This window comes from Anomalospiza imberbis, chromosome 22, assembly GCF_031753505.1.
Source record: "Anomalospiza imberbis isolate Cuckoo-Finch-1a 21T00152 chromosome 22, ASM3175350v1, whole genome shotgun sequence".
Lineage (NCBI taxonomy): Eukaryota > Metazoa > Chordata > Aves > Passeriformes > Viduidae > Anomalospiza > Anomalospiza imberbis.
In genome coordinates, this window is record NC_089702.1 from 2,930,190 (window position 1) to 2,953,765 (window position 23,576).

Sequence of the window (23,576 nt, forward strand, 5' to 3'; positions counted from 1 at the left end):
AGCCAAGTGCTCCCAAAGTTACTGTCCTCATCCAGGGCCTCAAATTCCTGCCAGGCTCCTACTGCCCAGACAGCTACAACAAAGAAAAACACACCAAAGAAAAAAAAAAAAAAATCCCAAAAAAGGCCAATTGCCAGCAAACAAACCGTCACTATGAGGCCAGGAATGAAACTCGGAAAAATCCCACAATTTCCATTTCTTCAGGGCTGCTAACGGCACCACTGATCAAAGGCTGATTAAACTCATTATCCTGCTTCCTGGGCAAGGCTGGGAGCACTTGGAACATCCTTTGCCTCAAAGCCAGTACGGTGCTGAACCACATTTGGAAGCTTTCGCTCCAGCCAGGCAGGCCAGGAATGTAAGGAGGATTTTTTTTTTAAATTCCTGATGTGTTATTTGTTTTGGGAAAAAAATGAGCCCGAATCCCTTTCACTCTCTAGGAAACATCCACTAATCCACTGGAGAAATAGGTGTGTCTGAGCCCTAAAAGTGGATTAATTGAGGATGAGGCTTCTGGCTTCTTTGGCCACCAAGAACAGCACCCAGCAGCCACATCCGAGGATCAATCCTCGTGCCTGCCATCATAAACCGGGGAGAAGTTTCCAGAGAAAACACAGGGATGCTCTTAGGAATTCCCAAAGGAGGTGGATCAGAGCTGAGCCAGCCACAGACATTGCCAAGGGAGCCTCTCACAACCTGGTCCCAGAGGAACTGAGGCCAAGAGGACACACAGGTCCTGCCACCAAAGGGGACAAAGCCAGGGCCAAACCCCTCATTTTTAGGGGATGGAGATGGGACACACATTGTCCAAGTGAGGCACAGCACTGTCCCCTCTGGGCTGTGACAATCCCTCCCTGGCACAGCCATAGGGACAGTCCTGGTGGACACCGGGGGTTGGCACAGGGCTCTGCGTGCCAAATTCGTGTCCCTCCACCAGTGCCACAGGGAGGACTGTGCCACAGCAACATCACCCAAAAAAGCATCAGTCCCCCTGCCCCGTCCTGGGAAAAAGGGTGTGGAAAAGGTGTCAGGGGTGGGGACACTGGCAGGGACACCCCGACCTGGGGACACAGAGACCAGGGAGGGGCCGGATCAGGGGTGGGATGGGCAGGGAGAGAAGGCTGGGATTCAGCGGGAATGAGGGAAAAAAGCTGCTCTGGAGGGCAGGGAAAAGGCCCAGCCTGAGGGGGAGCGGGGAAGAGTCGGATGTGAGGGGGTCGGGCATTGCTGAGGGGATGAGGGGGACGAGGCCCCGCTCCCGGGGCGCTGTGAGGGGCCCGCTCCCGGCTCTGAGGGCCGGGGGTTTGGGGTGGGGGCGCCGCCCGCTCTCACCGTGTGGTTCGCCCCCCACATAAGGACGCTGAGCAGCGGCTCCGAGGCCCGGAACAGCTTCACCTTCTGACACACGAAGTGCTTCTTCTTGGTCTTGGTCTTGCTGGCGCTCAGGGCCGAGCCCACGGCGGCCACGGCTCCCGCCGCCGTCCCCGCGGCCCCCGCGCAGTTCGCGGCCATGGCGGACCCGACCGACCCCCTCCCCGCGCCCCCCTACCAGCGCCTCCGCATGGTTCCGCCCGGCCCGGCTGGCCCCCCTCCCGCAGTGGTACGGCCCGGCCGCCCCGGCCCGTTAAGCTTTCCGCTCGCCGGCCCTGCCTCCGCCCCCCTCCCCCCCCCCCCGCCGCTGCCGCGGTGGTTCGGTCCCCGTCCCCCCCCGCCCGCCCCCGCGGTGGTTCGCTCCGCCGCGGCCGCCCGAGCCCGCTCCGGCCCCGCGCCGAGGAGGCGCCAAGATGGCGGCGGGCTGAGGGCGTGGGGAGCGGGAGGTGCCATGCCCCGCCTGAACGGGGGGAGCGGCGGGCCCTGCCGGCGGGAGAGCCGCGGCAGGAGCGGGAGAGCCGCGGCACGCACTGGGCTGTGAGAGGGAACAACGGACAGGGATAACGGACGGAGAAGGAAACAGAGGTGAAAAAAGCCGCGTCCCCTTCTCCTCCCCCTCCCGGAGATGGTCTCGCCTAGCTGGTGTGACGCGCCCGCCAGGGCCACGCCCCGCTGGGAACGGACCAATCAGCAGCGAGGCGGCTGGAATTATGAATGGGCTGTTACGCACGTCACGCGCCGCCGCTTAAAGGGCCCGCGGCTGCGGGTGGAGCCCGCCGGGAGCCTCGGGGGGACAACGGGGACCCCCCGGCCCCGGGGCGCGTCCTGCGGGCTGGACACGCCCGGGAAGGGGCTGCTGCGGCCTCCCGAACCCTCAGCGACCCTTCCCACCCACAGCCAGTCCACCCCTGCCCCTCCCACCCCCCTCCCCCAGCGCCACAAAGGACGTTTAACAAACGACAGCCAAGTTTCTTAATTAAAAAGGTAAAATAAATCTACACTGCTGTACATATACACATTACTTACATTACAAAATCCCAGAGAAGTGTTTGCTGTGCCAGCTACGCTCTGCTCATTCCCTTTTTCCCCCCCCTCAGAAACTGCTCCTTTTGGGGTCAAAGATCAATGAGCTAAATCTGTGAGCCACCAAATGCCAGCCACAGACACACCCCGCCGCGAGGTGTGGGTGCAAAGGGTGACAGTGTGGAACAGGGATCGTGTAACCCCAAATCCCATGGCGTTACCTCACGCGTGGATCGGTTCTGCTCTGCATTTTAAGGATTAACAAAAACAGATCTTCGGCCCTGGCACAGCAGGAAGCAGTGACCAGCCAGCAGAGCTTGGTAATAATGTACAAAAGTGACACCAGTCGGGGTGGGGAGAGGAGGAGAAGCTCTGGCAAGAGGTTGGGAGTGGAACACAAAGGCCCCAAACGCAGAGCCCCGAACGCTCAGCTCCGGGATCCTCTCTGGGAGCTGGAATTGTTCCTGGAGAGCTCTCACCTCTGGGAACCCACATCCAGCAAGCTCCTGCCCAGGCCAGGGGCAGGACAGGCTTCACCTCTGCATAAAGTTCTTTTCCAGGGCAGCAGGAGTCCTCTGCAGGGAGTGGATGTTGCGCTTGACCCGATCCTCCAGGCTGGAGGTGGAGGCACTCTCCAGCTTCAAACGGCTGCAGGGAACAGGGGCAGAGACAAAAATCACAACCCTGGCACTGAAGGAGAGCAGCTTTGCATCAGAGACTGGAGATTGGGATGGAATTCCTCCCTGGGAGGGTGGGGAGGGGCTGGGATGGAATTCCCAGAGAAGATGGATCCCTGGGAGTGTCCCAGGAGCAGCCTGGGACAGGGGGAGGTGGCCCTGGATGGGATTTAAGGTCCTTTCCCACCCAAACCATTCCAGGATTCTGTGATTTTGTGATCCCAGCTCTGGGCAGCTTCAGGGCTTTGCAGCCACGAGCACAAGGGATTAAATTCCCACCTGTGTTCAGAGGTTTTATTGTCAAACACAGATTGCAGTCCCACAGATTCACAGGGACTTGCAAGCCTCAAACTCCCACAACCAGCGAATTTCTAAATTATTCTTAATAATTTAGAGATATAATAAAAATAGATCTTAATTATAAATATAATAAATAAATACAACATATACTTTGTAAAATCATTTCTAAATTATTATCTGCATATAAAACACTCCCAGACTGGCAAAACATCAGCAATGCCCATCTTGGGTCTGACTCCCAGTCAGCAAGAACCATTTTTTGACTGGAAGGGGAAAATTTGGGAACAGCAGTTCTGTCAGCCACAGGGGAGATGTGCAAGGCCATGATCTGAACCACCCCAAACACCGAGGCCATCCCTCAGAAGCTGAATTCCCCTTGGATGAGGAAGGAGTAAAAGACTCACTGGAAGAATTTCCCATCCCTGGCGTCGAGTTTCTCCAGCTCCCTCTCCAGCTCCTCCTCCTTGCGGTGCTTCCTGAGGTTGTTGGCTCTCTCCTCCTCCCTCCACTTGGCATTTTCCATCATTTCCTGACGTTTTCGCTCCAGCTCTTCAGGAGAGATCTTCCTGTTTGGAGAGACAGACACATCACTGCATAAAACCATTTTCACAACCATTTTTGGCAGAGACAAAAATCTGCCAAGCTATAAATTGAAGTAAGGCACTTGCAGGAGTGAGATTAACGAAAAAAAGCAAAATCAGTGATTGCTTAGTTAGATTCTGAGAGGGAACAGAAGCATCACATGGAGAACTTCCACCAGCCTTTAATATCTTAATGAGAACAAGGTTTATTTTGATGCAAATATCAAAATAAAAGAGAGTAATCGAGGGTAGCCACAAGAGAGGTCAAAAATCTTCCTGAAGAGTCTATGGGGTAAATCTATTTTCATTAGAGGGAAAACTGAATGCTCATTAATTAGCATTGGCAAAGACCTATCAACACTTCTGGAAAGACATTCATTCATTCATTCATTTTCTTTTCTTTTTTTATTTTAAATGATAAAGCCAGGTGCACAGGAGTTTTTCGGTAGTAGTGGAAATTGGGATTTAATCTGAGCCTGTCCACACTGAAACCCTGAATGTTCAGAGAGTTACAGGACATAATCTATCCAGGAAAACACTTCTGGACAGATTTTCTGTGAAGCAGCAGCACCCCACGCCCCTCACCTTCCTCACTTTGGGATGGTGGAAATGTTCAGGTTGGAAAAGGTTCAGGTCAACCAAAGTTGCTTCACAATCCCCCAAAATTAGGGGGATTTACCACAGGTTTGTCTTAGGCAGCCAAGCTTGTGAGGACATTTTTGAAATGCCCACCATTTTTAAAATATTCCACCTCCCCACATCCCAGCAGGAGGCCTTTTTATCCCTCTTGAATTTAATCTGCCTCTTGAATTTAATCTCCCTCTTGAATTTAATTTTAATCCCTCTTGGATTTAATTGAACTCCTAATTGGTTTTAATTCCAAGATGATGCTGTCAGGATCCTTTCTTTGCCTGACGGAACAGAACCTCTTAATTACAGAATTCCCAGAATCCCCAGGTTGGAAGAGAGCTTCAGGATCATCGAGTCCGACCCAGCCCCAGCACCTCGACCAAACCCTGGCACCCAGTGCCACCTCCAGCCTTGTTTGAACGCCTCCAGGGATGGTGACTCCACCACCTCCCTGGTCCCTGCGAATTCCCAAAATTCCCCCAAATTCACAGAATCCCCATGTTGGAAGAGACCTTCCAGGTCATCGAGCCCAACCCAGCCCCAGCACCTCGACCAAACCCTGGCACCCAGTGCCACCTCCAGCCTTGTTTAAACACCTCCAGGGGTGGTGACTCCACCACCTCCCTGGTCCCTGCGAATTCCCAAAATTCCCCCAATTTCACAGAATCCCCAGGTTGGAAGAGACCTTCCAGGTCATCGAGTCCAACCCAGCCCCAGCACCTCGACCAAACCCTGGCACCCAGTGCCACCTCCAGCCTTGTTTGAACGCCTCCAGGGCCGGTGCCCACCTCCCTGGCAGCACATTCCAATGCCCACTCCCTCTTTCCGTGAAGGATTCTTTCCTGATGTCCAGCCCAAACTCCCCCTGGCACAGCTGGAGGCTGTGGCCTCTTGTCCTGGGGTCACTGGTGACCACTCCAGGGGAAATGACCTCGTGGAAATGTTGTGAGTACAAAGGACAGAACAGAATGACCAGGTTGGAAGAGACCTCCAAGGTCATCGGGTCCAACCCAGCCCCAACACCTCAGCCAAACCCTGGCACCCAGAGCCACCTCCAGCCTTGCTGAAACACCTCCAGGGGTGGTGGCTGCACCAACCAACCCTCCAAGAGACCCAGAACCGCCCCTCCTGCCCTGCAGGAGAAGCAGCACCCCGAGCATTGCTTTGGGAAGGTGCCACCCCCCAGCCAGCAGCACCAGGTGAGCCCTTGAGGCCCCTGTGTGTGATTTTCTGGATATTTCACCTGTCCCACTCCAGCCACCAGAGGAACATCTGGTGCCCAGGTGTCCCCCAGGGGTTTGTCCCCCAGCACAGGGACAGGGTCCCACTGACCTGGTGTAGCCCGGGGGGTGCTGGCGCCGGAAGCTCTTTTTGGGGGAAGGGCTCCTGGCTCTGCCCTTCTCCTCCCGGCTGCTGTGCCTGCAACCCCAAAATCACCCTTGTTAGCACCAAAATCCACGTTTGATTTCATCTTAATCACATTGATAAACATTTCTAAACATTCCCTGGGGGTTTTAATACGTCCTGAGGCTCAGGTGGACCCCACAGCTGCAGGGCTGTTACCTGGCCACTCTAGGAACAATCCTAATGTGAATAAACTCTGAATTTACTTTTTAATTACTTCATCAGCAAACAACAAATTGCCTGCTTTTATAATTTTATCTGTATTAAATAAAGGCAATTTAATTGCTCTGAGTGATCAGTTTGAAGAGAACTGGGATTCTATCAACAAATACCTAAATTGTATCATTTTATCTGTATTAAATAATGATAATATAACAGCTCAGTGATCAACTTGAAGAGAACTAGGATTCTAGCAACAAAAATCTATTTTTATGATTATATCTGTATTAAACAATTTAAAAGTTATGAATGATCAGTTTGAAGAGAACTGGGATTCTATCAACAATCAACAAATACCTGTTTTTATCATTTTATCTGTATTAAATAATTTAACAGCTTGAATTTTCAATCTGTTTTTTATAATTTTATCTGTATTAAAAAAAGGCAATTTAACAGCTCTGAATGATCAGTTTGAAGAAAGCTGGGATTCTACCAACAATCAATACCTGTTTCCATCATTTTATCTGTATTAAATAATTTAACAGCTCTGAATGATCAGTTTGAAGGGACCTGGGAGCCCAAGCAAACCCCAGTCACAGCAACACCTCAGGGGTGTGACTGGAGAGGGTGTCCCCGACACAAACTGGGACTGTCCCCTCCTGGGAGCACCCAGAGAGCTCCAGGGCAGAATGGGACAGCAGGGATGGGATTGTGTGGGAGCCCTGGATGCTGAGAATTTTAAACTTTCTGAGAGACTCTGACTCCCAGGAGAGCACTGCATTCCACCTGAGGCTGTGGAGAAAGCTTCCAAAATTGACTGATAGCACTGGGATTGTGGGTGTGGAGTTGGTTAGGAGTGTGTAACAGCACAGGGTGGAAAACTCAGAGTTTGGGGTTTTAGAATATAGAAATAAATATGGGGCAAGATGAAGCTTTTAGGGTGGAGACAGGTTGTTCTTCTTCACCTTCTTCTTCCCTCTTCTCCATGGGTTTGGGGGGTGTTTTGTAACTGGACAGAGAAGTCCACAGTGCTGGCTTTGAGGGATCAGTGAATGGGTTAAAAGTGAAAATAATTTAGGTGTCATTTCTTAATGGGATAGTTTAGCCTTAAAAGACCTTGTAACAAGGGACAGTTGGCCATTTTGTGCCTTGCTGATGAGAGAGTGCAGAACTCACTGCTGTGAGGCTGGAACACTGCTAAGGAGCAATAAACACCTGAGTCTGAACACAAACCATCCTCTCGAGTGCCTCCATCCCCACCCTGACAGAGGCAGGAAAAGGAAGCAGAGAACCCAGAGGACTGCAGGGAATTCCCGTGGTTTCCCCCACTCACTGTTTGCTGTGCCTGGAGGGAGATGCTGGGCTCCTCTGGGGGTTCCTCCTGCTGGAATGTCTCTGGGGAGAGCGGGACGGGCTCCGGGAGCGCTCCCGGGGGGCCCTGTCCTGGCCCGGGGAGCCCCGGGAGCGCGGCCCGGCCTCGGGGTCCCTCACCTGGAATTCAGAGGGAACAGAAAGGTGGGAGCAGCTCTCACACAGGGCACAGGGGATGAGGTTTGGGGGTGGCACAGCTGAGGGAGGGAATTCCACCCCAGGGCGGGATTCCCAGAGGAGCTGTGGCTGCTCCTGGATGCCTGGAAGTGTCCCAGGACAGGCTGGAGCAGCCTGGGACAGTGGGAACCCAGGGACAGGATGGGTTTTGATGTCCCTTCCCAGCCACTCCATGATTCCATGGATTCATTCCCTGGATAATGAGGGGCATCTGAAAAAAAAGCTTATCCCAAATTCCAAGCAAAACTCCATCCGAGCTTGGAATAATTTGAATTTCAAGGCTTAGATGGCTCCAAATTGAATCCAAAATTTATTAAACCATGTTCCACTCACATGAAACGAATGGAACCATTCCATGATTCCATAGATGATGAGAAGCATCTGAACAACCTTATCCCAAATTCCTTATCCCAAATTCCAAGCAAAAATCTGGAATAATTTTGATTTCAAGGCTTATATAGCTCCAAATTGAATCCAAAATTTATTAAACCATGTTCCATTCACATGGAATGATTGGAACCATTCCATGATTCCATAGATAATGAGAAGCATCTGAAAAACTTTATCCCAAATTCCTTATCCCAAATTCCAAGCAAAAATCTGGAATAATTTGGATTTCAAGGCTTACATAGCTCCAAATTGAATCCAAAATTTATTAAACCATGTTCCACTCACATGAAACGAATGGAACCATTCCATGATTCCATAGATGATGAGAAGCATCTGAACAACCTTATCCCAAATTCCTTATCCCAAATTCCAAGCAAAAATCTGGAATAATTTGGATTTCAAGGCTTACATAGCTCCAAATTGAATCCAAAATTTATTAAACCATGTTCCACTCACATGGAATGATTGGAACCATTCCATGATTCCATAGATAATGAGGAGCATCTGATCAAACCTTATTCTGAATTACAAGCAAATATCTAGAATAATTTGAATTTCAAGGCTTACACGGCTCCAAATTAAATCTAAAATTTATTAATTCCTGTTCCAGCTGCTGCAGCAATTCCCAACTCCTGGTTTTCCCCCTCCCAGGGTGTACCTGTAAGCCATATCCTGGGATTTTGGAAGGAGCAGTCTTCCAGGAGGAATTATCCACCCTCTTCTGAGACCTAAAAAGAAAATAAAGTCCTTTTGAAGCAAGCAAATTGCAAGAATTAATCCATTTTTACCACACGTTAACGACGCCAAACCAACTAAACAACAATTTAATGAAACACTTAATTAAAAGCATTAATTAGAAAAAAAGCTAAGAGAGAGCAGGTGAAAACCAAGCAGGAACAGAGGTGGTTTTAGCAAAAAAAATAAAGTAAAATTCACTTATTTCTGGCCTTCTCCTCCTCAGAGCTGGAGCTGGAGGTGCTGGAGCTGCGCCGCCGGTGCTTCTTGTGCTTCTTCTTCTTCTCCTTCTTCCTCTTCCTCTCCTTTTTATCCAAACTGTTCTGCAGCTGCAGAGGCAAAAATTCCCTCAGGACCACAGGGAAAACAGCAGAATCCCACGTGGAAAAGCACAATACATGATGCCAAACAAAAAATCTTTGCAAGAAATATAAAAAGGTGAAGATGTTTCAAAAATTTTTTCTTTTAATTTAAACAAATTGGCAGGATTTTTCTGTTTAAAGGTGTAAAAAAAAGGTCTTTGCAGTGTTAAATACCTTTATAAAAATTTAAAGGCATTTATAAATTTCAAGCTAGAAAATCTTGTCTAATTCTCAAAATTGAGGAGTTTAAGGACAAACAGAGCTCAGCTCCTCGTCCTGGACAATAAAAATTCTGATTTTTGTGCTCAATACCTGGGCCAAAAAAATCTTTACACTGTTTACAAGAAATATAAAAACGTGAAGACATTTCTAAAAATTATAGACATTTTTAATTTAAAGATATTAGCAGATTTTTTTCTATTTAAAGGTGTAAAAAATGTCTTGGCAGTGTTTACAAGAGAAATATCTTTATAAAAATGTAGAGATATTTACAAAAAATCTACAGCCATTTATAGATTTCAAGCCAGGATAATCTCATTTAACTCTCAAAATTGAGGAGTTTATTCTAATTTTTGCTCCTCCTCTGCCTCACACCTACCAAGGCTTTGATTTTCTTCATTTTCACTGGATTGTTCAAAACTTCTCTCTTCTTTTCCTCCTCCCTCTTCCTAAAGCAGGAAAAAAAAATAAATCAGTTTTTAAAATCACATTTTCACAGAGAAGATCCAGCAAGTGCAAGGTCTAAAAATACAGAAAGCAGGAAAAAAGAGAAATGTTGTGTATTTAGCAAAACTAAGGAGGAATTTCCCCTTGGCTTATAATCAATTGAACTGCTTTAATATAGGATAATTAATAATCAATTGAACTGCTTTGATAGAGGATACTTTATATATTTATAGGATATATATGATTATATATATCCTAATACATATATTCTAATATATATGTATTAGCATACTTATAGGATATATATTACAGAATAATAAAGTATTTATAACCAATTTTTATCTGAAAGGTAATATAATATTTATAATCAATTGAACTGCTTTTGATCAGGATAATAGATATATTTATAGTGTATATAAAATATATAGTAGGAAATATATATACGTATATATGTCCTAATATATATGCTAAAATATATACATACACACACAAATATATACATATATACACATATATAAAATCTATTTATAGAATATATATATTTTAGGATAATACAAACTTTATAATCCACTTCTATTTATAGGATAATATAACATTTATAATCAATTTAAGTTCTTTTGATACAGGATAGTATATGGATTTAAAATATATATAAGATATATAATAGCATATATATATATATATATACATATTTCCTTAAATATATATTATAGGACATATATTTATAGGATATTACAATATTTATAATGCATTTATATTTATAGGATAATACAATATTTATAATTAATTGAACTGCTTTTCATACAGGATCATTTATAATCAACTTAAGTGCTTTTGATGAAGGATAATTTATAATTAATTGATTATATTGATTACAAATGATCAAGTTATAAATTATCAATATCAATTATAATTGATACAGGATAATATAAAATACATATTAGGATATATACATATCCCAATATATATCCTAAAATATATATATACACATTAGAATACTTATAGGATATCTATTTATGGGATAACACAATCTTTAAAATCCTTTGATATTTACAGGATAATACAACATTTCTGATCCATTGATCAAATATAGATTATTACAATCCTTTGATATTTACAGGATAATATAACATTTCTGATCCATTGATCAAATATAGATTTTCACAATCCATTGATATTTACAGGATAACATTTCTGATCCATTGATCAAATATAGATTATTACAATCCTTTGATATTTACAGGATAATATAACATTTCTGATCCATTGATCAAATATAGATTTTCACAATCCATTGATATTTACAGGATAACATTTCTGATCCATTGATCAAATATATATTATTACAATCCTTTGATATTTTCAGGATAACATTTCTGATCCATTGATCAAATATAGATTATCACAATCCTTTGATATTTACAGGATAATATAACATTTCTGATCCATTGATCAAATATATATTATCACAATCCTTTGATATTTACAGGATAATATAACATTTCTGATCCATTGATCAAATATAGATTATTACAATCCTTTGATATTTACAGGATAATACAACATTTCTGATCCATTGATCCATTTTTGATGGAGGATCATTTATAGTTTTTGAAGGGACCCTGCTTTCTACCACACCTGATCATGAACAGCGGGTCCTCGCGGATCTTGGTGGCCATGTCCAGCACGGAGCTGGCCCCGGCCCTGGCGAAGATGGAGCCAGGCAGCAGCCCCGTGTCCCCAGAGCCAGCAGGGTCCTTGTCCCCAACCTTGTCCAGGATGAACTTGTCCACGGGGCGCCCCAGCAGGTACTCGTCCCTGTTCACCATGCCCCCGGGGCCCTGGTACATCCACTCCAGCTTCTCCTCCCGCTTCCTGTGCCAAAAAAACCCCCAAAATTCACACAGAATGACCAAGTGAGAAGAGAGCTTCAGGATCATCGAGTCCAACCCAGCCCCAGCACCTCGACCAAACCCTGGCACCCAGTGCCACCTCCAGCCTTGTTTGAACGCCTCCAGGGATGGTGACTCCACCACCTCCCCGGTCCCTGGGAATTCCCAAAATTCCCCCAAATTCACAGAACCCCCGGGTTGGAAGAGACCTTCCAGGTCATCGAGTCCAACCCAGCCCCAGCACCTCGACCAAACCCTGGCACCCAGTGCCACCTCCAGCCTTGTTTGAACGCCTCCAGGGCCGGTGCCCACCTCCCTGGCAGCACATTCCAATGCCCACTCCCTCTTTCCGTGAAGGATTCTTTCCTGATGTCCAGCCCAAACTCCCCCTGGCACAGCTGGAGGCCGTGGCCTCTTGTCCTGGGGTCACTGGTGACCACTCCAGGGGAAATGACCTCGTGGAAATGTTGTGAGTACAAAGGACAGAACAGAATGACCAGGTTGGAAGAGACCTTCAGGATCATCGGGTCCAACCCAGCCCCAACACCTCAGCCAAACCCTGGCACCCAGAGCCACCTCCAGCCTCGCTGAAACACCTCCAGGGGTGGTGACTGCACCACCTCCCCGGGCAGCCACTCCAGAACTTTATCACCTTTCTCTGAAAAACTTTTTCCTGACATCCAACCTAAATTTCCCTTGGTGCAGCTCGAGGCTGTGTCCTCTGGTTCTGTCAGTGCTGCCTGGAGAAAGAGCCCAAGCCCAGCTGGCCACAGCCACCCTTCAGGAGCTGTGATGAGGCCACCTCTGAGTCTCCTTTTCTCAGGAATGGTTTGGGGTTGGAGCTGTGGGACACGGCCCGGAGGATGGGATCAGAGGGATGGCATTGCTCAGCCTGGAAAAGCTTGGGGTGACCTGTTTGGCGTTGTTCAGTGCCTGACTGGAGCTCCAGGAGAGCTGGAGAGGGATTTGGGACAAGGGGAATGGGTTTGGATTGGCAGAGGGCAGGGTGGGATGGGGTTTTGGGAAGGAATTCCTCCCTGGCAAGAAGGGGACAGGATGGAACAGGAACCCCAGAGCAGCTGTGGCTGCCCCTGCATCCCTGGCAGTGTCCCAGGCCAGGCTGGACACTGGGGCTTGCAGCAGCCTGGGACAGTGGGAGGTGGCCCTGCCATGGCAGGGGTGACACTGGCTGGGCTTCGCTGTGCCATCCACCCCAACCTCTGTGCTGTCCTCGTGCAGTGCCCATGCTGTCCCTGTCCTGTCCCCTGTGCAGTCCCCATGCTGTCCCTGTCCTGTCCCCTGGCTCACCGCACAGTGCCCATGTCCCTGTGCCACTGTCCCTGTGTCCTTGCTCACCACACGGCGCCCATGTCCCTGTGTCCACGTCCCTGTCCCGTCACACACAGTGCCCATGACCCTGTACCCGTGCCCTCAGCGCACGGTGCCCATGTCCCCGTCTCCCCGTGCTGTCACACACGGTGCCCGTGTCCCCGTGCTGTCACACATGGTGCCCGCGTCCCCGTGCTGTCACACACGGTGCCCGCGTCCCCGTGCTGTCACACACCGTGCCCGTGTCCCCGTGCTGTCACACACACTGCCCATGTCCCCGTGCTGTCACACACACTGCCCGTGTCCCCGTGCTGTCACACACGGTGCCCGCGTCCCCGTGCTGTCACACACCGTGCCCGTGTCCCCGTGCTGTCACACACACTGCCCATGTCCCCGTGCTGTCACACACACTGCCCGTGTCCCCGTGCTGTCACACACGGTGCCCGCGTCCCCGTGCTGTCACACACCGTGCCCGCGTCCCCGTGCTGTCACACACCGTGCCCGCGTCCCCGTGCTGTCACACACCGTGCCCGTGTCCCCGTGCTGTCACACACGGTGCCCATGTCCCCGTGCTGTCACACACGGTGCCCATGTCCCCGTGCTGTCACACACCGTGCCCACGTCCCCGTGCTGTCACACACGGTGCCCGTGTCCCCGTGCTGTCACACACGCTGCCCTTGTCCCCGTGCTGTCACACACGCTGCCCGTGTCCCCGTGCTGTCACACACCGTGCCCGTGTCTCCGTGCTGTCACACACGGTGCCCGTGTCCCCGTGCTGTCACACACGGTGCCCACGCCCCCGTGCTGTCACACACGGCACCCGTGTCCCCGTGCTGTCACACACCGTGCCCGTGTCTCCGTGCTCTCACACACGCTGCCCGTGTCCCCGTGCTGTCCCACACGCTGCCCGTGTCCCCGCGCCCTCACCGCACGGTGCCCATGTCCTCGGCATAGCGCTGCATCTCCTCCCGTGCCCGCTCCTCCTGCAGCTCCCGCTGCAGCTCCTCGATCTTCCTCCTCTCGGCCTCATGCTTCTGCTCCGCCTTCCACACCTTCTCCACATTGCGCAGCGTCTGCGGGTGCCAGCTCTTCTTCAGGTTCTGCGGAGAGCAGGGGTGGGCATCGGCATTGGCACCGGCACTGGGACCGGCACCAGGATTGGCGCTGGGACCAGCACTGGGACTGGGACCGGCACCAGGATTGGCACCGGGACCAGCACTGGGACTGGGATTGGCACCGGGACCAACACTGGGACTGGGATTGGCACCAGGATTGGCACCGGGACCAACACTGGGACTGGGATTGGCACCGGGACCAGCACTGGGACTGGGATTGGCACCAGGATTGGCACCGGGACCAACACTGGGACTGGGATTGGCACCAGGATTGGCACCGGGACCAGCACTGGGACTGGGATTGGCACCAGGATTGGCACCGGGATCAGCACTGGGACTTGCACCAGGACTGGCACTGGGACTGAGATTGGCACCGGGACTGCCCCCTGGATGGGCACTGGCACCAGGACTGGCACCAGCACTGGGACAGGCACCCAGATTGGCACTGGCACGCAGACTGCCACCAGGAATGCCACCAGCACTGGGACAGGCACCCAGACTGGCACTGGCCCTGGCACCGGGACTGGCACTGAGGGGCCGGGGCAGCCCAGCAATGCCGGCAGCCGGGCCCGGAGAACGGACCCGCGGGTCCCGCTGCCCCGGGAGCGGCCTCAGTCCCGGGGCAGCCGCACATCCCGGTCCCGCGGCCCCCCAGCCCCTCCCCAGCCCCCCAGGACCCCTCCGAACCCCCCCTCAGCCCCTCCCCCAGCCCCGGCCCCTCTCAGGCTCCCCTCACACCCCGCTGAGCCCCTCCCGACCCTCTCACCCCACCATGCTCCCCTCAGACCACCCGAACCCTCCGAGCCCCGTCCCGGTCCCGCTCAGCCCCTCCGGGAGCCCTCAGTCTCCTCAGTGTCCTCTCACCGCCCGCCTCCCCTCAGCCCCCTCGGTTCCCTCTGAGCTCCCCGGTTCCCTCACTCCCTCCCATCCCCCGCTTCCCCTCACCCGGTTTCCCTCATTCCCCCCTCAGCCTCCCCGTTCCCCTCACCAGGTCCCTCCCCCGGTTCCCCCTCAGCCTCCCCGGTTCCCCCTCAGCCTCCCCGGTTCCCCTCACCAGGCCCCTCCCCCGGTTCCCCCTCAGCCTCCCCGGTTCCCCCCCAGTCTCCCCGGTTCCCCTCACCAGGTCCCTCCCCCGGTTCCCCCCCAGTCTCCCCGGTTCCCCTCACCAGGTCTCTCTCCCGGTTCCCCCCCAGTCTCCCCGGTTCCCCTCACCAGGTCTCTCTCCCGGTTCCCCCCCAGTCTCCCCGGTTCCCCCCCCAGTCTCCCCGGTTCCCCCCCAGTCTCCCCGGTTCCCCTCACCAGGTCTCTCCCCCGGTTCCCCCCCAGTCTCCCCGGTTCCCCTCACCAGGTCTCTCCCCCGGTTCCCCCCCAGTCTCCCCGCTTCCCCTCACCAGGTCTCTCCCCCGGTTCCCCCTCAGTCTCCCCGGTTCCCCTCACCAGGTCTCCCCCCCCCATCGCGGCCGCCGGGCGAGCGCGTCCCCCGCCGCTACCGGGACAGGAAATACGTCACCAGCGCGCGCCGCCGCCGGGTTTTTTTTTCGCGCGACTTCCTCCCTAGTGCGTCACTTCCGGTGCGCCGCTGAGGCTGGGGGAAGATGGCGGCGCGCAGTAGAAGGAGGAAGAGGAAGAACCGGCGGGGAGGCCCCTCAGGCCCGAGCCTGGGGGTGTTTTCATTCCGTTCATGGAATCCAGAATGGTTTGGGTGGGAAGGAACCCCAAAGCTCCCCATGCCCACCCCTGCCGTGGGCAGGCACAGCTTCCACTCTGCCAGGCTGCCCCGTCCAGCCTGGCCTTGGGCGCTTCCAGGGAATCCAGACAAGATCTGAGCCTGTTTCAAATGGGGCTGCTCGCAGCACTGCCAAAGAAACGCCTGCGAGTGATGAAGTGAGTAATTCCAAAAGCACCCAGAGCCACGGGACGAGTCTGTCCGGCTATGCCCGTCACAAGGACGCGCGGAGGGGACGGGCAGCGCCTGCGGCTCGGCCCTGGCGTGCCAAAGCGCTCCGGCGCCGAGGCCAGTGACGCACAGCCCGGCCCGGGGCACAGCCCGGCCGCTGCCGTCACCTCCGGCGCTGCCCCGGGAGGGTCGGAACCTGGGAGCTCCCAGGCCGTGGTGGGGAGGAACGAAGGATCTGTGCCGGGGCGGGTCAGGGCTGGCAGTGTCCCAGGATGGAGCCGTGATCGCCCGGGATACCAGCAGTCATCCCCTGGAACAACGGCACTGATCTCCCAGGATAACAGCCGTGATCTCCCAGGATAGAGCTGGTGATCTCCTGGGATAACAGCCGTGATCTCCCAGGATAGAGCTGGTGATCTCCTGGGATAACAGCCGTGATCTCCCAGGATAGAGCTGGTGATCTCCTGGGATAACAGCCGTAATCTCCCAGGATAGAGCTGGTGATCTCCTGGGATAACAGCTGTGATCTCCCAGGATAGAGCCGGTGATCTCCCGGGAGAACAGCTGTGATCTCCCAGGATAGAGCCGGTGATCTCCCGGGATAGAGCCGGTGATCTCCTGGGATAACAGCTGTGATCTCCCAGGATAGAGCCAGTGATCTCCTGGGATAACAGCCGTGATCTCCCAGGATAGAGCCGGTGATCTCCTGGGATAACAGCCGTGATCTCCCGGGATAGAGCCGGTGATCTCCTGGGATAACAGCCGTGATCTCCCAGGATAGAGCCGGTGATCTCCTGGGATAACAGCTGTGATCTCCCAGGATAGAGCCGGTGATCTCCCGGGAGAACAGCTGTGATCTCCCAGGATAGAGCCGGTGATCTCCCGGGATAGAGCCGGTGATCTCCTGGGATAACAGCTGTGATCTCCCAGGATAGAGCCAGTGATCTCCTGGGATAACAGCCGTGATCTCCCAGGATAGAGCCGGTGATCTCCTGGGATAACAGCCGTGATCTCCCGGGATAGAGCCGGTGATCTCCTGGGATAACAGCCGTGATCTCCCGGGATAGAGCCGGTGATCTCCTGGGATAACAGCCGTGATCTCCTGGGATAGAGCCGGTGATCTCCTGGGATAACAGCTGTGATCTCCCAGGATAGAGCCGGTGATCTCCTGGGATAACAGCTGTGATCTCCCAGGATAGAGACCGTGATTTCCTGGGATAACAGCTCTGATATCCCGGGATAACAGCCGTGATCTCCCAGCTTGGAGCTGGTGATCTCCCAGGATAACAGCCATGATCTCCCAGCTTGGAGCTGGTGATCTCCCAGGATAACAGCCATGATCTCCCAGCTTGGAGCTGGTGATCTGCCGGGATAACGGCAGTGATCTCCTGGGATAATGGCACTGATTTCCCAGGATAACAGCCGTGATCGCCCAGGATAGAGCTGGTGATCTGCCGGGATAACGGTAGTGATCTCTTGGGATAACAGTACTGATTTCCCGGGCTAACGGCCGTGATCTCCCAGTTCGGAGCTTTTGATCTCCCAGGATGATAACGGCAGTGATCTCCTGGGATAACAGCACTGGTTTCCTGGGATAACAGCTGTGATCTCCCGGGATTACAGCCCTGATCTCCTGAGATAACACCCGTGATCTCCCAGTTTGGAGCTTTTGATCTCCCAGGATAACGGCAGTGATCTCCTAGGATAACAGCACTGGTTTCCTGGGATAACACCGGTGATCTCCCAGGATAACACCTGTGATCTCCCAGTTTGGAGCCTGTGATCTCCCGGGATAACACCCGTGATCTCCCGGGATAACACCGGTGATCTCCCAGGATAACACCCGTGATCTCCCAGTTTGGAGCCTGTGATCTCCCGGGATAACACCCGTGATCTCCCGGGATAACACCCGTGATCTCCCAGTTTGGAGCCTGTGATCTCCCCGGGTAGACCCAGCCACTCCCCTGTGGAGCCAGGCTGGGTTCGAACCCATGACCTCGCGGTCCCCAGCCCTGCGCGCTGCCCCTGCGCCACCCTCCCGCCGCGCCCCCCGCGCCCCCCCCATCCCCGGGGCTGGGGCGTGGCTCAGGGGCAGCGCCGCCGCCTGCGGGGCCGTGGGTCACGGGTTCGAGCCCCGGGGCTGCCCAGACGATGGGCTGTGGCATTGCAGCCACCCACCGGACTGGCCTGGAGCTCAGAGCCTGGAGGAAACAGCTGAGCTAGGAACGAGTTATGCTCATCATTCACTGTGGAAATTAAGGGTAATTACTCCAAAGTGACTTCTAGAAATGCTTTGTACACATAATCCACTGTGGAAATTAAGGGTAATTACTCCGACAGGAAAAACTCGAGCTGCAGCTGTTGAGTTTGTGTGTTTCCTGCAGAACTCAGCACAGCAGAGTGGCAAAGTGTGGGAGTTCAGGCTTGGTAAAATATCAAGTGATTTCCAGCACCTCAGAGAGGTAAGAAAGACTCCCCGTGCTCTGTGTGTGAGGAATTTGTGGAGGAAAAAAGGGTGAAAAAGCAGCAAAAGAGGGGGCACCTGGAGTTGAACCAGGGACCTCTTGATCTGCAGTCAAATGCTCTACCACTGAGCTATACCCCCCTGCAACAACACCTGCACCAGGGACATTTAAAAACATTCCCTGGGAAATCAAAAACTTTCCTCCCCAGGGATCCCATTTCTTCCCTTCACAGCCACGCGGACTGCCTGCTAAAGGCACAGGGAGTTCAAGGTCATCCATTATGGTAAAAATTACACTTCTAACTACCTCGAATAACTAAAACCAACAATTCATACATCAAGTCCATCTAATCCTTTCATAAGTAAAAATTTTTAATTCCTTCTGGTGGTGATTCCAGAGAATGAAGCACAGAGAAGAGCACAACCCCAAAACTTTTCCAGCACAGCCTCCGTTCCTTGGATGCTGGAGCTCAGGACCAACCAACACCCCACAAGCTCAGAGCTCTCCATGGATTTTTCCTGGGGCTAATTTGTGGCAAAAGGAAGGTGAAAAGAGGCAAGAAAGAGGGGGCACCTGGAGTTGAACCAGGGACCTCTTGATCTGCAGTCAAATGCTCTACCACTGAGCTATACCCCCCTGTCCTAACTCACAGAAAAAAAGAGCAATAAAATCCCTTAAACCCAGCTCAGGTTTTATTCCCACTGCAGGAAAATGTCCCAGCCAAATCTGCACAGAAACAAATGTTGAGTCTGGGCTTTGTCACCACCCCAAAATTTGGATTCCTGCAGGATTTTTTCCTAGTGGAGTGCTCAGTTTTTAATCCTGGAGCTGCCAGCCCTTCATTGTTACACGATGAGGAAAGTGAACACCACACAAAAGCGTTAAACATGAGACATAATTCCCTGTTTTTGCCAGAAAATGTGTTCTCATTAAGGAATTAAACTATTAAGTGCTTATTTTAGTCCTCCTAGAGCTTGCAGGGAAAGTAACACCTGGCTAAGTAATCAATGGGATCAAATCCTAATCTAAACTTCACATAAATTTCCTATTTCAGGTGATTTTCAAGGCTTTCAAAGTTAACTTCTGCATTTCTTTTTCTCTTGGAAGAGATACAAAATGTTAACAAGTATCTGTCAAATCCTTTCAGGTATTTTTTGTGATTTGTGTCAGTGCAGGCACAGACACTGGGGGCATAGAAAAGGAGGAATTTCCTGATTTTTTCATGGAAAAAAAAGGGAAAAAGAGGGGGCACCTGGAGTTGAACCAGGGACCTCTTGATCTGCAGTCAAATGCTCTACCACTGAGCTATACCCCCCTGCAACAACACCTGCACCAGGGACATTTAAAAACATTCCCTGGGAAATTAAAAACTTTCCTCCCCAAGGATCGCATTCCTTCCCTTCACAGCTACGGGGACTGCCTGCTAAAGGCACAGGGAGTTCAAGGTCATCCATTATGGTAAAAATTACACTTCTAACTACCTCGAATAACTAAAACCAACAATTCATACATCAAGTCCATCTAATCCTTTCATAAGTAAAAATTTTTAATTCCTTCTGGTGGTGATTCCAGAGAATGAAGCACAGAGAAGAGCACAACCCCAAAACTTTTCCAGCACAGCCTCCGTTCCTTGGATGCTGGAGCTCAGGACCAACACCCCACAAGCTGAGAGCTCTCCATGGATTTTTCCTGGGGCTAATTTGTGGCAAAAGGAAGGTGAAAAGAAGCAAGAAAGAGAGGGGGCACCTGGAGTTGAACCAGGGACCTCTTGATCTGCAGTCAAATGCTCTACCACTGAGCTATACCCCCCTGGGATGGGATCAGCCAAATAAAACATTTCAAGGATGTTTTTCCCAAATCCCTGAGTTTTCTGTGCTTGAGGATTTGGCTCCTGCTGCAGAACCTGTGGGACAGCAGCAGCCACAGAGTCACTGCACTCCCACCTGGGGCCTTGGCCACTTCCTGCCCAGCTCCTTCCCTTCCTGGGGAAAATTACAAGATAAAAAATGGAAAATGAGAAGTGGAGAAATTATAAGAAGTTGAAAAAATGGAAAAATTATAATAAAAAGACCTCACAAAATCATAAAGGCCTTGGCCCATTTCCACCCCAGCTCCTTCCCTTCATCTCCTGGGAATACTTACAAGAAAAAATGGAAAATTAGAAGTGGAAAAATTATAAGAAGTGGAAAAATTATAAGAAAAAGGCCTGATAAAAGCAGGCCTGCTCTGTTATCCTGCCATTTCTCCTGAGGGAAGCTGGCACCTTGCAGGTTCCCATGTGAGAGCAATCCTGGTGTGAGCAGTTGGTTAACACAACAGTCTATTCCTGGGTGAAAAAGCAACTTTCACCTGTACAAACTGCTTTTACACACAAATGGGAAAATGTAAATTGCCTCTCACAAGCGACTTCTGCTGCTCTCTGTACACACAGAGAGTCTGAGTGGCCAATCAATACAGGATAATGACTTTTCACTGATCAGTAATTGGCAAGAAAGCTGCTGACTGTCGCTTTTGGACACGAAACGAGTACACAGAAGCTTGGTCGGTTCAAAAGAGAAAAAAGAGAAAGTTTTACTCAAACATCTGGTATTTCTAGAATTCCAGAGGTGACCGTGGATTGGAGGATGGAGTTGCCACCTCTCCAGCCACACTGGTCAAACCAGCAGTCCATCAATTCTCTCCTCCCACAAAGAAGAATGCAAAACAATCATTATTTACATGAACAGTGCACGAGAACTCCAGCAGAGATACGTAAGCAGATCAGAAGGCTGAAGAAGTTTTATGAGAACTTTAAAACTTTCAAAAGAGCTATAAAGGAAAACTTAACACTTTTAAAAATCAGGGCAAGAGCTGACCAAGTGGAGTCCCACACGAGGGCTGCGGAACTGGATAACACTGAGTTTTGTGAATGAAGAGGGGGATTTTTCCACCATGAAGGAAATGGAGTGATTTATTCCGACACCTCCCCAGTCCCAGTGTGTCCCCTGAGTGCTCTGAACCTCCCCAGAGTCTGGGACATTTTCCCCTGGCTTCCATCCCTGGCTGCAACAGGGGAAGGAATGAGCAGGAGGAGAGGCTGAGCTGCCATTCTGGTGTCCAAACCACCCAAAATCCCCCGGGAAAAGCAGCAGAAGAGGGGGCACCTGGAGTTGAACCAGGGACCTCTTGATCTGCAGTCAAATGCTCTACCACTGAGCTATACCCCCCTGCAACAACACCTGCACCAGGGACATTTAAAAACATTCCCTGGGAAATTAAAAACTTTCCTCCCCAGGGATCGCATTTCTTCCCTTCACAGCTACGGGGACTGCCTGCTAAAGGCACAGGGAGTTCAAGGTCATCCATTATGGTAAAAATTACACTTCTAACTACCTCGAATAACTAAAACCAACAATTCATACATCAAGTCCATCTAATCATTTCATAAGTAAAAATTTTAATTCCTTCTGGTGGTGATTCCAGAGAATGAAGCACAGAGAAGAGCACAACCCCAAAACTTTTCCAGCACAGCCTCCGTTCCTTGGATGCTGGAGCTCAGGACCAACACCCCACAAACTCAGAGCTCTCCATGGATTTTTCCTGGGGCTAATTTGTGGCAAAAGGAAGGTGAAAAGAGGCAAGAAAGAGGGAGCACCTGGAGTTGAACCAGGGACCTCTTGATCTGCAGTCAAATGCTCTACCACTGAGCTATACCCCCCTGGGACAACACCTGCACCAGGGACATTTAAAAATATTTCTTGGGAAAAAAAAAAACTTGTTGTTCAGGAATCCTTGACACCACCCTTTGCACTTTCATGTACCTGCCAAAGGCTGTGCATGGGGTTAAATGCGATGAATGACGGTGAAAAGGACAAATTCTGCTAGATCTGATGCCTGCAGCAAATTTAAAGCACGGAACAGCTCACACAGACAGGGAGGCGTTCTCACACTGAGCACAGCCCCTGCACTTCCCCAGCACTCAGGGACTGCATTCTGGAGCTCAGAACCAGCACTGGGTGCACAGAGCCAGGCCATACATCCTGCACGAGCTCTCCGCGTGTTTTCTGTGAAAGATTTGGGCAAAAGGAAGGTGAAAAGAAGCAAAAAAAGAGGGGGCACCTGGAGTTGAACCAGGGACCTCTTGATCTGCAGTCAAATGCTCTACCACTGAGCTATACCCCCCTGGGACAGCACCTGCACCAGGGACATTTAAAAATATTTCTTGGGAAAGAAAAAAAAAAAAAGTTCTGTTGTTCAGGAATCCTTGACACCACCCTTTGCACTTTCATGTACCTGCCAAAGGCTGTGCATGGGGTTAAATGCGATGAATGACGGTGAAAAGGAGAAATTCTGCTAGATCTGATGTCTACAGAGAATTAAAGACAGGCAAAGCTCACACAGACAGTGAGCGGTCACTCAGACAAAGAACAACGCCTGCACTTCCCCAACACTCAGGGCCTCCTTCCTTGGATGCTGGAGCTCAGACGCAACACTGAGTGCACAGCACAAGCTCAGAGCTCTCCATGGATTTTTCCTGGGGCTAATTTGTGGCAAAAGGAAGGTGAAAAGAGTCAAGAAAGAGGGGGCACCTGGAGTTGAACCAGGGACCTCTTGATCTGCAGTCAAATGCTCTACCACTGAGCTATACCCCCTGGGACAACACCTGCGCCAGGGACATTTAAAAACATTTCTTGGGAAAGAGAAGATTTTCCCTCTGTGGGTTGGATCCCTGTACTTGGCAGCTCCTGTGCAGCCCAATGTCCCTGGCGAAGGTACAGGGAGTTAAATGGGATAAAAGATGGCAGATGTGATTCCTTTCATTCCATTTCCCAGCCCTGATCCAGCCCAGGATTTTCCCCATTCCACGTCCTGGCTGGATCCAGTTCAGGTTTCCTTCCATTCCATATGCTGGCTATTATCCAATCCGGACCATATCCCACCCTGATCCAGTCCAGGTTTTCCCCCATTCCATATATTGGCTGCAGTCCAGTCCAGCTTTTCTCCCAAATCCATATTCCAGCTGTGTTCCAGTCCGGGTTTTCCTCCATTCCAC

At 51.0% G+C, this 23,576-nt stretch overlaps 2 protein-coding genes and 8 non-coding genes across 10 annotated transcripts in view; all 10 read right to left on the bottom strand.

Moving 5' to 3' along the window:
• Nucleotides 1–1,580, bottom strand: part of PIP4K2B (phosphatidylinositol-5-phosphate 4-kinase type 2 beta) — a 29,858-nt gene extending 28,278 nt beyond the window's left edge. The window contains exon 1 of the mRNA XM_068212077.1: nt 1,333–1,580. Within this exon, the coding sequence (XP_068068178.1) occupies nt 1,333–1,512 (180 nt within the window). The 5' untranslated portion in view covers nt 1,513–1,580. The remainder of the gene's footprint in view (nt 1–1,332) is intronic.
• A 749-nt stretch (nt 1,581–2,329) lies between these two features.
• CWC25 (CWC25 spliceosome associated protein homolog) lies at nt 2,330–15,773 on the bottom strand. The gene is made up of 10 exons (XM_068212078.1): nt 15,620–15,773; nt 13,995–14,167; nt 11,485–11,721; nt 9,779–9,848; nt 9,020–9,147; nt 8,742–8,811; nt 7,479–7,636; nt 5,915–6,001; nt 3,776–3,937; nt 2,330–3,042 (listed from the first exon to the last, which is right to left on the bottom strand). The coding sequence occupies exons 1-10, from the start codon at nt 15,635–15,637 to the stop codon at nt 2,928–2,930; spliced, it is 1,218 nt and encodes a 405-aa protein (XP_068068179.1). The 5' UTR covers nt 15,638–15,773; the 3' UTR covers nt 2,330–2,927.
• Nucleotides 15,774–18,612: 2,839 nt separating this feature from the next.
• On the bottom strand, nt 18,613–18,684 carry TRNAC-GCA (transfer RNA cysteine (anticodon GCA)). Its single transcript has one exon. It is a non-coding gene; the product is annotated as a tRNA-Cys (tRNA).
• A 424-nt stretch (nt 18,685–19,108) lies between these two features.
• Nucleotides 19,109–19,180, bottom strand: TRNAC-GCA (transfer RNA cysteine (anticodon GCA)). Its single transcript has one exon. It is a non-coding gene; the product is annotated as a tRNA-Cys (tRNA).
• Nucleotides 19,181–19,787: 607 nt separating this feature from the next.
• On the bottom strand, nt 19,788–19,859 carry TRNAC-GCA (transfer RNA cysteine (anticodon GCA)). The gene has a single exon. It is a non-coding gene; the product is annotated as a tRNA-Cys (tRNA).
• A 422-nt stretch (nt 19,860–20,281) lies between these two features.
• TRNAC-GCA (transfer RNA cysteine (anticodon GCA)) lies at nt 20,282–20,353 on the bottom strand. Its single transcript has one exon. It is a non-coding gene; the product is annotated as a tRNA-Cys (tRNA).
• A 1,325-nt stretch (nt 20,354–21,678) lies between these two features.
• TRNAC-GCA (transfer RNA cysteine (anticodon GCA)) lies at nt 21,679–21,750 on the bottom strand. The gene has a single exon. It is a non-coding gene; the product is annotated as a tRNA-Cys (tRNA).
• Nucleotides 21,751–22,169: 419 nt separating this feature from the next.
• TRNAC-GCA (transfer RNA cysteine (anticodon GCA)) lies at nt 22,170–22,241 on the bottom strand. Its single transcript has one exon. It is a non-coding gene; the product is annotated as a tRNA-Cys (tRNA).
• A 392-nt stretch (nt 22,242–22,633) lies between these two features.
• TRNAC-GCA (transfer RNA cysteine (anticodon GCA)) lies at nt 22,634–22,705 on the bottom strand. The gene has a single exon. It is a non-coding gene; the product is annotated as a tRNA-Cys (tRNA).
• Nucleotides 22,706–23,103: 398 nt separating this feature from the next.
• TRNAC-GCA (transfer RNA cysteine (anticodon GCA)) lies at nt 23,104–23,175 on the bottom strand. The gene has a single exon. It is a non-coding gene; the product is annotated as a tRNA-Cys (tRNA).
• Nucleotides 23,176–23,576: the final 401 nt, after the last annotated feature.